The sequence below is a fragment of the Coenobita brevimanus genome, chromosome 34 (genome assembly GCF_032717465.1).
Source record: "Coenobita brevimanus isolate Jiangsu-jjx chromosome 34, ASM3271746v2, whole genome shotgun sequence".
In the NCBI taxonomy this organism is placed as follows: Eukaryota; Metazoa; Arthropoda; class Malacostraca; order Decapoda; family Coenobitidae; genus Coenobita; species Coenobita brevimanus.
This window is the reverse complement of record NC_136987.1, coordinates 5517232-5532984: the sequence shown is the minus strand read 5'-3', so window position 1 is coordinate 5532984 and position 15753 is coordinate 5517232. Positions and strand designations below refer to the sequence as shown.

The 15753-nt window shown below is 43.6% G+C and overlaps 1 protein-coding gene across 1 annotated transcript in view; it reads left to right on the top strand.

Annotated features, from left to right (window-relative positions):
• LOC145396089 (protein O-mannosyl-transferase TMTC1-like) overlaps window positions 1–15753 on the top strand; it is a 122444-nt gene that overhangs the window by 92378 nt on the left and 14313 nt on the right. The window contains exons 9-13 of the mRNA XM_080269555.1: window positions 3166–3309; window positions 5013–5126; window positions 5480–5623; window positions 7916–8127; window positions 15259–15394. Coding sequence (XP_080125681.1) covers window positions 3166–3309; window positions 5013–5126; window positions 5480–5623; window positions 7916–8127; window positions 15259–15394 — 750 coding nt within the window. The remainder of the gene's footprint in view (window positions 1–3165; window positions 3310–5012; window positions 5127–5479; window positions 5624–7915; window positions 8128–15258; window positions 15395–15753) is intronic.

The following is a 15753-nucleotide window of genomic DNA, read 5'->3' as shown; positions in this document are numbered from 1 at the left end:
ATGGCAGCATAAAGGCGTGCAGGTGCAGGTGGGCACGCTGGTAATGGCTCTTGCAGGAGTTGTGAGCCATTATATAGGCGACAAGCTGCCTCCCTGCCCAGGCTCACAGCACCACTTAAGCCAGGCGCCGTATGTGTGTCCCTCTCACATCCACAATTATCAACAGTAACTTTAATAATTTTCTTACTACAGAAAATCATTCTTATCTCTGCTACGATGACGTCTGTTTTGTTAGATTCTGGCCAATTTACGCAGCTTGAGAGAGAGCAAATGTGGTGAAAGGGTGAATGAAGGCTACATACAACTCCATCTATTCGAAGTCTCTCTTGAGCTGAATAAAATTGAAGATAGAAATATAACAAGAAATAATCGCAGTCAGAGTCCTAAGCAATTATCCAGACCACATGCTTCCCCCCACCGGTGCTCGTACTACCACTTAAAGCCAAACACAGTGTCTCTCATGTCCGTCAACAGGTAACAACAATTTTATCAGATTACGAGTCTTAAAACTTCCGCCACGTGATACCTACTGCTACAAACGAGAAAATTAACCTTACCTGTACCTCATGTCTTTTGTATGTACTGTAGTTCATTTACCTTTTCTTTGCGGATTTTTTCACCCTTTTCCCGTAGCTCAGTGGCAGATTAAGACAATACTGCTGCTATTCATTCTTTTCACAGCCTTTCTTCGTGATTAGCACTATATTTAATTGTTACTCTGTTGTAGTTCCACATTCAAGACGATCGAAATTCTACGCCTAGTAATGTGAACAGAATATAGTATGTTTATCCTGATTTCAGTGTCGTGAATTCTTGAAAAGAAAGAATTACGGGTACAACCAAGTAACGACACTGTACTTTATTGAGATATAACAAGAGCAATTATTTGAACTCTCGAAGGTTCAGGTCGCTCCGAAACTCTATATCCTCACAAACACATATTCAGGACGTGGTTGTAATTCTGTCTAAAAGTGTATCTCAAAGAGCAGCGCCATACAGCATTTCAGGAAGAAAATTCATTCGACAACAGTGACTTTAAGGTAGCTTGAAACCACATGCCTCACGAGTCCCTGACATTCGATAGTAGGCAGTGTGGGTGGGTTAGTGGGTGGACAGGGTGGGTGCGTGGGTGAGTACTGAGAAAAAATATCCATAATATGAATAGACACACGGGGATTATATCCTAGAGGAAATGGGACCAAGGGGGAGCATAGCCCCAGTGGGTAAAACGAGACCCCATGGGTCATTTCCCACTGGGAAGTGAACCCAAGAGTCCCGGGCAATGTCGGTATGCACAGTCATAGTTCTTTTATCCGGGCAAAGTCGGGAATCCTGATAGTTGTTATATTATATAACGAGGATGAAAATCAGAGACGCCTAAATCCCTCCGTAGCCGCTGCCTAATATACGTGAGTGAGGCGGAGAGGCAGCAGTGGTGGTGGTGGTGGCGGTACAGTGATGCAAATGACCGGGAATGGAACACAAACACACCTGGACACCGTATGCTTGTCTACTCCGCAGGCTTTCTAGCAGCTCTTCCCTAGCGATCTATTACGCATATTATATTACGCTTTGATAATTTCCTGTATATTAGATACGTCAGTCTTGTATCTACGTAATTTGTATAAATAACATACGATAGAATTAAAGTACCATAAGTAGAAATAAAGTGGTAAGCAAGAGGTATATACAAAGGAGATATGGACCCACGCCCATGGTTGCCTCGTGCCAAAAAGTCGTAGACGCGCCTATATTGTTGTTGTATTTACTGTTTTCCGAGCAAATACTAGTCCTTCTTCTTGTAATACTTATCCTACTTTAATTACTCTCTTTGAATGATTAGCATATGTGGCATAAAAGATCAAGAGGATGATAACAGTGATGATGTTTGTGTCTGTGTGGCCAATTTCCTCGGCCATTCCATTGATAGTTTCGTAGTTTTCTCTCGTCTTGTCTCTAGACCTTCCCTCACCCCATATTTAGGTGAAGAGAAGGTCTTGATGATGATGATAATGATGGCATTGGTGATGATGCATACTAACTTCATCAAGAGCTTAACTGAATCCAGTGAATGTATGTTGTGATATCGAGTCGTGCACTGAACGCTGTGTCCTCCGGTTGTAAAGGCAGTCCTAGCTGGCAATAGTTGATGCTGAAATGGCCAATACATATGGTTATACTACATTCACTTCCTGCATCCAAGCATTTCAGCTCATTCGTTCCGGTTATTACACTGTGATGGTGTAGAAGGGATGGGTCTCTCCAAACAATTCCAGGAATGAGGCAAGTATCAAACTACGAACACGGGAGTTGCTAAAGTGACCATTACCGCCTTTTTCCAAGTCTACCCACATCGCGGTAGAGTTCGTTTTCCTTGATGCTCAGCGAAGAGGAGGACTTAAATATGAATAGGAGGCCTGGCCTTACGTCGCCTCACATCAGTTTGAGACGGCTTCAACTCATCTGCCCTATCTCCTGTGACTCTCACCTCCTATGACAGTGACAGATAAAACAGTGCCGCAGAAGATCGTATTACTTTTCAGTGTTCTAAGTCCCCCTCCTCCCCCAGCAACACTCCATCTCTCAGGCATCACAACTTGTGGGCACGGTGCCTTGGTAACCTGGTCACCTTTGCTTGTGCATTTTGAGCATTTCGGAGACACTTGGAAATGAACAAGGATAATGATTTTCAGGATTATAGAACACACACACACACACACACACACACACACACACACACACACACACACACACACACACACACACACACACACACACACACACACACACACATCCATTTTGCAAAGTTTCCCAGTATACTGAAAGCCTGAGGTATGCAGGACTGGTGGGGAAAATCTAGCAAGGAGTCGACTGGGTGGTCCTGGATTGCTGCAACTTCTTTTAGTGTTGATATCCTTGTCGTACTATTAGTGTTTGTATTTTGTCTAATGCCACGTAGCTCCTCTTTACCTACAACCTGTGTGACCCTGGTAGAGATGTCCAGTGTTCTCTTAATCGGACAGCCTGTGTGAGCGGAGATTACTGCCCTGAGCCTAGCTTGATCTTAATGCCCGTAGAAGATGTTATGTCTCCCTTTTCTGCCTACAACCTGGCATTATTATTGGTGTTAATAATCAAAATTTGCCACTTTCCTCCCTTTGACAGCCTAGGATATGCGATTCTGGTGAGCGTGGGGCTGTCTCGGATGGGTCGACTGAGGGCTCCTGGGCTACTACTACTACTGCTGGTGTTCTCCTGCAGGACGCTACACCGCAACACTGACTGGCATTCAAGGCAGTCCCTCTTTCTGTGAGCTTCCTTTTACACTTGTACTTCCTGTGAACAAACCCTAACTTGCTTTTTATTCCTGTTAACAAAACCTTGCTTTTTTTTCATTCCTGTGAGTGTACCCAGCTGTTTTCTTATGCTTGTGACATGTAAGCGTTCTTTAAGTTATATATGGGTAGATATGGATAGATCCTTAGATAGACGTCAATGTCCTGTGAGCATATCCTTAATATCTTTGTTTTTCTGTGACCTGGGAGCATGCCTTTACTTTTAAATTCCTTTAAGCATACTCTAATCCTCTTTATCCGTGTTTATTCCTCTGATCTGTGAGTATACGCCTTTTTTATTCTTCGAGCATACCTTACTCTTTTCCTGTGATCAGTTAGCATATCCTTACCTCTTTTATTTGAAACACTTTTCCTGTAAGCATACCTTCATTCTTCCCTCTCTCCTGTGAGCATACTCTTCCCCTCTTTTTATATTAAACTCTAGGCACTCTCTTCCTGTGATCAGACTAGTATTATTTTTTTCCTCGCTCCTTCACTTGTAACACGAACAGAACTTATAGAACATCATCGCACTGAAGGGCTTATCGTGTCAATGCAATTATTTTAAATCGAAATCTTAATTAGACATGAAAAGGGTTATAGGAAGTAGAAAATGATGTAGGGATGTTGTTGTTGTTCTTGTTCTTGTTGTTATTGCTTAACCCCGGTCTGCTTGGCCGAACAGACCCGTCGCTTACAGGTAAGCAACTGCTTCTAAGGGTCCGTACTTCGGGCACAGTGCCGTACATCATACAGGAAACCTGCTCCTCCTTGAGGTAAACAGCGCCATGCCTGGGTCGGACCAGGCCCACGGTGAGGTGCAGGGTTATATGAGGAGGTCTAACACCTGAGTGGACGCCACAGCTGCTTTGTTCCGCCTGTGGTGCACAGCGCCACCATTTGTAGGCCTCTCGTCAGGGCCTGATGCAGGGTATACACTGATAATGCTGACTGAGCCATCCCTTCAGCACATGACAACTGGATCCCTGATATATATTTTTATTCTGCTTTAATCCCTCCAGATCAAGGACATATTTTCTTTTTTAGCCTTGCCATCTCCAGACGAATTTATTCATTTCAGGAGAGATTTCAGGAGAACCTCCTTGAACTGGAGAGATAAGATAATGTACAGTCTTCATTAACCTTTCCATTTATAGTGTACTCTCCTAAACTGAATACAGTCGTTTCGTATATTTTTTCACCTTAACTTGGCCGAGATTTTTGTCCTTTTGCAGCTTATTTCATGCAACTCAGTGGCGGAAAAACAAATACTGCAACTGAATATCCTTTCCATAGTACTTCTTCGTTATTAGCACGATATTCTAGTGTTAATCTATCGTTACAACGCTGCATTCAAGATTAAGAGATGGCAGTTTCAGGTCAAGTTAAAATATAAAGGGTATAACAGCAAGACTCACCTGAAGATATACGTCACGGAGTTTAATAAGTAAAGTTGTTGGCCGTTTCTGATCGTGTAGTAGTGTGCCGAATATTCAATAGTACATTCTCTGTCTGCCTGTGTGTGTGTGTGTGTGTGTGTGTGTGTGTGTGTGTGTGTGTGTGTGTGTGTGTGTGTGTGTGTGTGTGTGTGTGTGTGTGTGTGTGTGTGTGTGTGTGTGTGTGTGAGTGTCTGTGTGCGTGCATGCGTATGTGTACGTATACATGTACGTGTTTCAGGGCTGGCCTAAGGACCCTCCCCCACAACGCCAAGATGCACTACAACTACGCCAACCTACAACGTGACCTCGGCAACACTGACCTCGCCACCCACCACTACCAAGAAGCCATCAGGTTAGTTCCACACCCCACCCGCATCCCCACCCCGTCTGCAGGTGACAAGGACAGGTGTTGTGCCAGTTCTTTTGGAGACGGGCATTTTGACAATTCTTGCATCAAATCTTAGTGCTACATGAAGAACAACTCTCACAGTACTCTCAGTTTGTTAATTTCTAATCCTCGGCTATCTCGAACGAGTCTGTAGTCAAAAAAGTGTGTAAACTAAGCAAGGTCGAAACGTGTGAGTGCAGGCTTCTAATCCCTTCAACTCTGTGATAGCAATTTGTTATGGAACTGTAGTCCTTTAGAAATACATTGCAAAAGCCTGCCCATGTGTGAAAGGGAGGTTTGACGTGTCTGTGTTTCAGGTTGTGGCCTGGACACTCAAGCGCTCACAACAACCTCGGCACCCTGCTGTCGGACCCAGCACAGGCCGAGGCGCACTTCAGGCTGGCTCTACAGGCACACCCTCGACACGCACACGCTTACTACAACCTTGCTAACCTCAGGAAGTATGTTTCTCGTTAATCATACTATCTTCCCCCCCCTCCCCAGCATGACCACACTGTCTCAAAACACTCTCTCTTTTCGCTACAGTCCGTCATCACACTACCTCCTTCATCACACACACACTATCTCACCTCATTCCATCCTTCACCACATCCACTCACCACCCACAGTTCTACAACCTTGCAAGCCTCAGGAAGCTTGCGTATTTTCTTACCACATTCACGACATTATCAAACTCACCACATTACCACCCACTATCACCACACTCCTCATACTACCACACTCCATCACAAGACTCCCTCACACAACACCCACGCCTACTACAACCTAGCCGTGCTTTGGAAGTATGTGTATTTCCTCGCCACACTACCACATTTACCACAGAACATTGCCATCCTACCTCACCACAGCACCATTTTCCTCATCATATTTCCCTACAGCGTCCACGCCCCCACTGTCTCACTGCATCTCCCTCATTTTACACATCACACTGCCTTCCTTCCTCACCTCTCTCCCTCACTCCATATCATCTCCACGACACTCCTTCACAAAATGAAGTTCCGAGAACTCGGACCCCTAGCTGTCGACGAAAAGCGTCGCTCGGTATGCCTCCACCAAACTTGTGCACGGACTCGTCATACGACCCCCATTACCCTGCTGACCTGATCCCATCATACTGTATCACTTGCAAAAGTTTGATCTAAATCCGTCAAGGGGTTCAGGAGATATCTGGCCCACATGGATAAACCAAGTCGGCCCCATATGACCTTGACTTTTGACCCATTGACCTTGATGGCCTAATCATTTCATCCTCCCATCATACTGTATCACTGGAAGAAGTTTAATTGAAATCAGTCGAGGGGTTCAGGGGATATCGCACCCACAAAGATAAATTATTAAGTCTCTTCTACTCCCATGACCTTGGCCTTTGACCCCTTGATATAGCTGACGTAATCGGTTCATCATCTCCTCATACTGCATCACTGACAAAAGTTTGGTGGAAATCCGTCGATGGTTCGCACCCACGCACACACGGACAGACCAGTCACTTAATGCCTCCTCTACCATATAGGTGGGCGGAGACATAAGAATAACTGGTCATATTATAATTGGTTTTGTAGACTTCGTAACACCGCTCCCTTAGCGACTTAATCTGCACATTACACTATCCTTTTGAATGTTACCGATGCAATATATGTCGATTAGAAAAAGGTACAGTCGCAATCCCAAGAAAGAATCCAGACGATGTTGATGTCAGGGCTGGGAAAGCAATAATGGTCTGGTGATCGGACACAGCTTCAAACCCTCTCCATCCTCCTCCTTCCCTCCATCTATCCCCAGGTACCACCACCTCCCTTGGACGAGAGGCAGCTAATGATGCTCAGGATACATATGAAGACGTTCTGACTGCATAGTAACATAATGAAAGAACGTGATGCAGAAAGGCATAAGCGTTCTATTGGCTTCACATGTAAATTATTATAGTACTTTCATTCAAGTTTGCTTAGAATTCTGTGTAGTATGGAATAATGGTGTCAGGTGAAAGTCATCTTCAGAGAGAGAGACAGGCAGACAGGAAAACTGACGGAGAGACGGGCATACGTCTTAAGGCGACATGCCAGTATTATTTTATTCTCAATATCACCAAACACATTTAGTAAGTCAAGGTTCCTCCAGGGAAAGAGTTTATTCTCACTTAAGCTGAATAAAATTTGCTTTTAGCAGGAGTGAAATAGTCAATATGAAGTGATAACTGAGAGATGGTCTGTTTGTCTTTCCTTCTGTCTGTCTGTCGTGTTGCCCTTCACGTGTTCCGCTACAAGAAAGATCTGTTATTACTAAATCTAAATATCACCATCTGGTGGACTCAAGAATAAAGTAAGTCAGCGTGAATGGATCGATAATCCAAAGACTGTCTCTGTCTGTGTGTCAGTCTTACATAGGAGGCGTTTTCTTTCCGACGATGGATGTAATCTTTTGCCTTTAGCAGGGATAAAACAGCAATCGTCATGAACTTCAAATGCATGTGTCTGTGTGTTTCCTTTACTTCCAGGGAATGGTTTATATTCACCTTGGCTTACTCCCCTGTGTGTGTGTGTGTGTGTGTGTGTGTGTGTGTGTGTGTGTGTCGTTGTCTGTGTGTTTATGTATGTGTATATCCTTTCTATACATATATGTCAGTCTGTCTTCGTCCTTCACCACATTTACCACTGATATCCCTAACTCACCACATTCACCACAGAATAACCTGCCTCCTCACTCTACCAACACTCACGCCCTTGCACCCTCACCAGGAAGCAAGGCAGGCTAGGCGAGGCTGTGGCGTTACTGGAAGAGAGCCTACGCCACGACGCCACCAACAGAGACGCTGTGTCCGCCTTGGCAGTGCTATATGGAGACGACGGGCGCATGACAGACGCCGAAAACCTTCACCTGACCCTTCTAGCAGCGAGGCCAGCGGATCCCATCGTGCATAATAACTACGCTACGTTCTTGCATAAAGTTGGTGAGTCTTTTTGTACTGCTGTTGCTAAAGGAAGTGTGCCCCAGTAAGCTAATCATCAGTTTTTACTAGCGAATTCAACTAACCTACCCACGAAATCGTCCTAACCCGTTACTGCCCAGAGTTACTTTGCCTGAGACTTGGGCCGGTTAAGGAAGCTCCCTAAGCGATTTATTTTTTTTATTACTCCTTACTATCCTCTTCTGTGACATTTAAACCATTCAGGTGCCACCACACACAGCATAAACAACGCACAAATTTATATTAACCAGTCATATCCAAAAATAAATCGTTAAGGAAGAGGTGCTAGGGAGCTTTCTTAACCGAGAGAATACGAACTTTGATGTACGGCCTTCCTATCGGCTCACAGACACGAAACTCATAAATCCTGACTTTGTGTTCGATCCTTTACTAGCTTTGAACATACCCAACTCCGCCTTCTGTTGAGGACGATGGTGGCAATTGGTTAAACTACTCATACTGTACCATACTAGCGATCCGAATTCTTGCTTTGGAGGTGAACACTCTTTCGTACTATGAAAAATATACAATTATTCAACATGGGCTTGCTTCCCGCTGTTTGTCAGGGTCATTGAAGATAACATTTTCTTTCTTTTATCGTTTTCTTTTTCAACACCTAGAGGTAGAATGGTGTATATGGAGTGTATTAGAAGATTTTTTTTTTTAACTGTGTGTAGATGGTTAGGCTTGTGTGGTGAAGCTAAGATCCTGGGCTTAAATAATGTGTGATATGATTGTATGGTCCATTTCACTGGGCGTGCTGTTGACGCTTTACCTACCGTCTTACTTTCTCCTTCCTTGCTGCTGGATGCTCTCTAATCTCATCTTTATGTGGAGAATGGCCATGATTGATGATGATGACGATGACAGTGCTGGAAGTTTTATCTTTAGGACAAGAGGGTATGTGGTGATATAGTACCACACTAGTCAGTAAATTGTTAGAAAAGACAGTTACACAACCAAAATTAACCTCATTACCTCGATGAAGTCTTGTAAAGTTTATTCTGGGTGCCTTCAGGTGCATTAATGGCCCATACACGCAAAACAATATAAACAAATTGGTATCTAGATCAAGTCTTTCAAAAATATGAGCCCAAACAGACGGACAGACAGACACACAGGCAGACGCATGTGGCCTAAAACATTACTCGTCTGCCTTACACCTGGTAAATATGGCTACCGAAAAACAAGCACTCAGTAAGTATAAAAAAAAAAATGTGGGAGCGACAGAGTGGAGGGAAGTTGATGAATCAATAAGCGTTTGGTTCCACCCTGTTTAGAAGAGATGCATGTGGTCCACCCCCACGCCCTACCTCAGCACACACACACACACACACACACACACACACACACACACACACACACACGGGCGAGTGCGAAGGAAACCATCATATTAACACGAATCTTAATTACTGCAAGTTTCCACCTATTGATAATGCTGTTCATACTTTCTTGTTTTGGTCATCATCATCACATCATCATCATCATCAATACCGCCCTGACCTTTCCCACTAACTCATCGGGCTGAAAGGACAGAGAAGCAGGAACAGGAAAGTAGAAAGGCTAAAGACCTATCACAGGGCGCCTAGTTAATTGGCCACACATCCATTCACTCTTCATTCAAGCCTTCGAAATTCCAGGCTACAGAGATACATTAGCTGACTTAGCAGAGACTCATAGGCGTGGTTACACAATGAAGACAGGGCACCAAAATTATTATTATTATTATTATTATTATTATTATTTATTATAGTTGGTTGGTTTTTGCCTGTTCAAACTGAGCTATTCCCTAAACTTCAGTATTGTTGCATGATATTCGATGAACTCTAGTTATGAGGTAGGAATGAGTGTCCTTGGTTACTAATCAAAATGACCCTCCAGTCTAACAACACTTAGCCATCAACTGAACTGAGAGGAGTTAGGAATATTGATTATGTTAGTAATATAGTAATAAAAAAGGGAAATAGAAACTAAAAAGCGAAATCTTACAACCTACTCAAAGAATTCTGTTATCATCATCCATTCACTCTTTCAGTACAATGACCTTTTATCATTTTATTTTTCACATCTTCAGACGATTTTATTCACCTCCAGAGAGACTATCTAGGTGGAAGGGTTAGATCCAGCCTCCAATTATCCCCTCACGACTAGACATTCTTCCAGACCCGAGTAAAACCGTCTGGAAATATAATAAGATCAGATATACGTCGTAGGGCTGGAAGGGTTATGGATCTGTTATTACCCTGTGTTGAACAAAGGCTGGATATTAATTTTAACTGGATCGTGGCAGGAGGTCTACGCCCCGTCCCGTTATTGTTGTGAACATGTAATATTCCCAGGTCCCCCTTGTCATCTGCGAACTATTAGGAAACTGGTACAGCTTGAAAGGGAAATAGGAGAGTCTGAAACGAAAGTGTTGTTGTTGCTGCTCCTGGTGTTTCTGTTGTTGCTGATGTTGTTGTATAGGTTTCTCGCCAGCGCCACTGCAAGGAAAGTAGGATGGCGTAACGTTCTCAGGCTGTTATAACACAGTCTAAGGAGAATACTATCATCATGTATCAGCTAGAATAAAATGTGAGTGTTGGATCGACCACGCAAGAGTTAAAAGGGAAGTGGGAGAGGCTGAAATGAAACCCCAATCATCACACGACTGTTCCCTCTCCCACGCCACCGTCACCTGTCATTTCCTTCGCTTCCTATCTCTTCCTAGTACAGTGAATATATGACCAAGATTTTTTTCATGCACAGAGTTTAAGTGGTTTACTCTATTTACGACCAAACCTCTTACTTCGATGCTTCTCTCTAGGGCTAGATAAAACAGTATTGAGACAGGGATATGAAGTGGATCCATTGAAGACATCACCATTTTGAAGAGCTTAGTACTGATATATAATGCTTCTTTTCATCTTCTTCGTCTTCTCTTTCTTCTTCTTCTTCTCCTTCTTCTTCTTCTTCTTCGTCTTCTACTTCTCCTCCTCCTCCTCCTCCTCCTCCTCCTCCTCCTCCTCCTCCTCCTCCTCCTCCTCTTCGTCCTCCTCCTTCTTCTTCTCCTCCTCCTCCTCCTCCTCCTCCTCCTCCTCCTCCTCCTCCTCCTTCTTCTTCTGCAGTGATATTCTTTCCCATCACCCCCTTCACTTACCCGAGACAGACATTAATGTATCAGGTCGAGTTTTGGGGATTTATGCAGAAAAAGAAAAAGAAAAAGATGGAAGGAGAAACCACTTCGATTTCGGTGTGTGTGTGTGTGTGTGTGTGTGTGTGTGTGTGTGTGTGTGTGTGTGTGTGTGTGTGTGTGTCCAAAAAGTAGAAAAATGAGCAAGAAAAATAGTGAAGGACGAAAGCCTGAAAAAAAAAAAAAAGCACTTTCAAAAAAAAAAAGGCAGACACTCAAAATCAGGAACCTTCCACCTCAAGATGCCTGGACACACTGCACTTAACCCTTTAAATCCGGTGACTTATTATTCATTGTATTCCTATGACTGTATGGCGATTTTATTCAGCTTAGGAGGGATGTATCAAACTGGAGAGGTAAGATGGAGCCTTAAATAATGTCTAAAAATACAAGAGATCGTTCGTAACTTAGAGAAAATCGTCTGTGAGAGAAGTATCAAACTGGAGAGGTTAGATACAGACGTAAATAATGTCTAAAAATACAAGAGATCTTTCCTAACTTAAAGAGAATCGTCTGGGAGTAGCAATAATCAGGTGGAAAAATACGTCATTGGATTGAAGGATATGGAAAACTGGAGGTCATAAGTAGGGGGAGACACGGACTGACGTGATGAGTGCTTGAAAGGCCAGCACCGGGTTTGACGAGGCTCTAGCACTTCTTCCTTACTTTTTTCTGTGCGCATGGCAGGTGAAACCTTTTAAACCAAGAACGTCATTTTTATTTTGCCATTGTTCCGATCAGACGACTGTATTCCGCATAGGAGAGATTTTTCGAACTGAAGTGGTTTCTTACCAGCCTTCATCAACCACTGAAAAATATCGTGTAGTGAGCGCAAAAAGAAAATGAAAAAGACGTCATAGTATTGAAAAGGTTAGTTTTCATCCAAAATATAATGTTAAGTGGAGGCAGCAGCCATTTATTCACTTCATGTAGTGGTACCCTAAAAATGACACTGAGTATCAAGCCAAATGGTTCCCTGTACTTCATTAAATCATTTACTATTGTCGGTGATAACTTTATAGTCGATAAGAAGCCTTGTTGCCTAGTGAGTTAAGGTGCTACAGCTGGATGTGGCCCATATGCCTTCATATCGTAGGAGTGGCTGGGGTTTTTGGTTCAATTAATGCCACTGGCGATTGGTATCTAGTTATCTTTACTTTGTGTCTAAGTTTTCTAGTCCCAAACCTCTACACTCTGTAGGGATGAGACCAGACGATTTTCCTCATATTACAAGACGATTGAAGCGATTGGAGACGATTTCCACTAACCACTTTTGCTACGATAAGTCTTCCGTTTGCTGAATAAAATCATCTGTGGATAGCATTAACAAAAAAAAAATTGTACCGAAGAGTTTAATATACTGTACAAACTTTATAAAAATGGCCTTTACCTACTTATGTTAAAGATTTTTTTGCAGTTACCATTTTAATATTCTTTTCCGCCAAACTATCAGCGCAATATATATTAGTTTCTTTTAAGGTCCGTGGTCTTCAAAGTAAAAATATGACCACGGAACTCTTTACAAAATCCCCCCAATGGATGGCGGTAGCCTGTCTCCCCAATAATATCATCTTCATACTCAGGCCTCATCCATCTTTTCTTCGGCTTCCTCCACACACACGCACACACAGACACACGCGCACACACGCACACACACACGCACACACCCACACGCACACACCCACACACACACACGCACACGCACACACCCACACACACACGCACACACCCACACACACACACACTTTTTTCCATTCACGGCAGCGTCATGGTTGGCCTGATCGATGGTGTGGTTGGCGCCTGACTTACTACACGCCTCGCATCAGACATCGCCCTCCTGAGACGTCACACAAGCTTTTTTTATTTTTTTTCCTCGTCCGGCTCTGAGCATACCCTTAAGAGCCCTTCCCTAAGGCCCAGCGGTCCACCAACGTACCTTACACCTCCACATGTCACCACTTCGGCGCTAACACCCACCGTCCATAATGAATACATGCTAGGGCTGTCTCATTCAGGACTGGTGTATTGGTATTAGAGGAGGAGTCTCATGGTAGATCAGTAAATTCAAATCCTTACTTGTTCCTTGCCCCAACCGGGATTCGAACCCCCGACCACTGAGACACCAGACCACCTCTCTACCGACTTGACCACCGCCACCCTCTTGGAACACGGTAGCCTCAGATTCACCAAGTACCTTACGACAATATTCCTCTCGTAACTAAGATCTTTTTATGCAAGAAAAACCTTGTACTATCACGACCGAACGTTCGCCGGTACTTCTCTGTCAGCTGTGTGATATCAAGTGTCAAATCGACTGAGAGAGGGAGAGAGAGAGAGAGAGAGAGAGAGAGAGAGGGAGGGAGAGAGGAGGCAGACAGACTTACAATCATCTGTCCTTTAATAGTGTGGAAGAAATTTTTGAAAATATTCTTCAGTAATTTCTCACGTATCTGTATGCCAGTTGTTTTTATCAGAGCAACGTAAGAACGTAACTTTATAAAATATATGAACGACACTCTCCATTTCGAAAAAGTATACACTATTCTGACATATTACTTATAATTCGTATCATATCAAAAGTATAACATGTTAATCAGCTATCCACGCGTACTGTTATTTTCTGGCCCGTCTCTACGCATAGACTTAATAACATGCTAGCTCTAGATTCACCAAGTATCTTACGACAATGTTCCTCTCGTAACTAGGATCTGGCTTTACAGGAAGGGTAAGAGACATGGGAAAAGTCTTGGTTATGTTTTCCATGTCTTTCCTGGAAAAACGAAACTCTAACAGGAAATGGTACTGACTGTGGAAGTGAAGGAGCATTGTGGTGCTGGTGTGAATGTGATGGAAGGCGCCGGGAGATGCACACCCTGAGACGGTTTGCCCATGTGGAGAGAATGGAGGATGGGAGATTGATCGGAAGAGTCTGTGTGAGTGAGGCTGAGATGGAGAGGAAAGAGGGAAACTTGTGATGAGCTGGAGGGATGGGATGGAGAGGTATATGAGTTAGGAAGGTCTGATTTACGGAGAATGCAACCTGATGGCGGAGGACAGAATGGACTTGGAGGCGATTTGTTTACGGTCACCTCTGCCGGGATTGAGGCGTTTGGGTATAGATGGACAAACAGACAGATAGAAAGATAGACAGACAGATAGATAGATAGACATAGAAATCCATGGCAGTTAAAGACTTGGTGACTCCCTGACTGGTAGTATTACAAAGAGAATATAATTGTTTAGTGCCCTGTCTGTAGCTATCATCCAGCACCTGTATTGCCCCATCAGGAGCGTACGAAGCCCCGGGTAAGGATGAACAGTCTCTCTTTCCCCTGAGTAGCATTATGTGATATATAAATCTCAACCATCTCTCAAGTGGAAACATCAGAGGCCCCGTAGGGTTGGATCGCCTTAATCAACTTCGCCCTCGAGCCTTCATTTGATTTATGGTTACCACCCAGCGCAATCAATGGTTTCCTGGCTTAGAGAAAATCGTTTGGCTTATCACTCGGTATATACACCTGAAGGTCACGCTGCATTGAGTGAGTGATGGTTGGCTTAGTGTCAACCAGAATATGATACGTAAAAATAGCTACACAATGAAAGGATTAACGAGATATGTTTAAATCCCTGAACCGTACAGATTACCCAGCCTAACCAAACCTGCGTAAACTAACCTGATCTGCCTACCTGCCTAACTAACCTGATCTGCCTACCTGCCCTACCTACCTACCTTCCTACCTGCCTACCTACCCTACCATACTCTACCCTACCCAACCCTACCATATCCTACCTACCTAAGCTACCCTACCCTACCCTAGCCTACTCTACCTGCCTTCCTTCCTATTTACCTACCTATCTACCTACTAACCTTACTGAGCCTCCAAGGACCTCCCTTAACCTGACCCCATTTAATGACCTGACCTCCTCAATCCCTTCAGGTCGTCGTGAGGCTGCCTTGGTTCACTACGAGGCCGCCCTGAGCCTCGACCCCTCACATCCGGTAGCGTTAGCCAACACGGCCGCACTGATGACGTCACTGCACCACAACACCCAGGCAGAACGACTCTATAAGCGGTGAGTCACTTCGAGTCACTACGTAGAAGGTGAGTCTGTGATGAAATAGTGAGTTAGTACACTACGACTCTCAAGCGGAATGACTCTATGAGGGATGAGTCACTACGTATACTTTGTTAAATGGTGAGTCAGTGCACCACAACACACGGATGAGTGACTTTATAGGCGGTGAGTCACTGGAAATCACTGAGTAAACGGTGAGTAAGGGATGAAATGGTGAGTCAGTACTAATATTGTTGGCATTAGTGTTATTGGATTATTTTTATTATTATTATTATTATTATTATTATTATTATTATTATTATTATTATTGTTATTATTATTATTATTATCTTCATCATTATTATTACCATTATTAT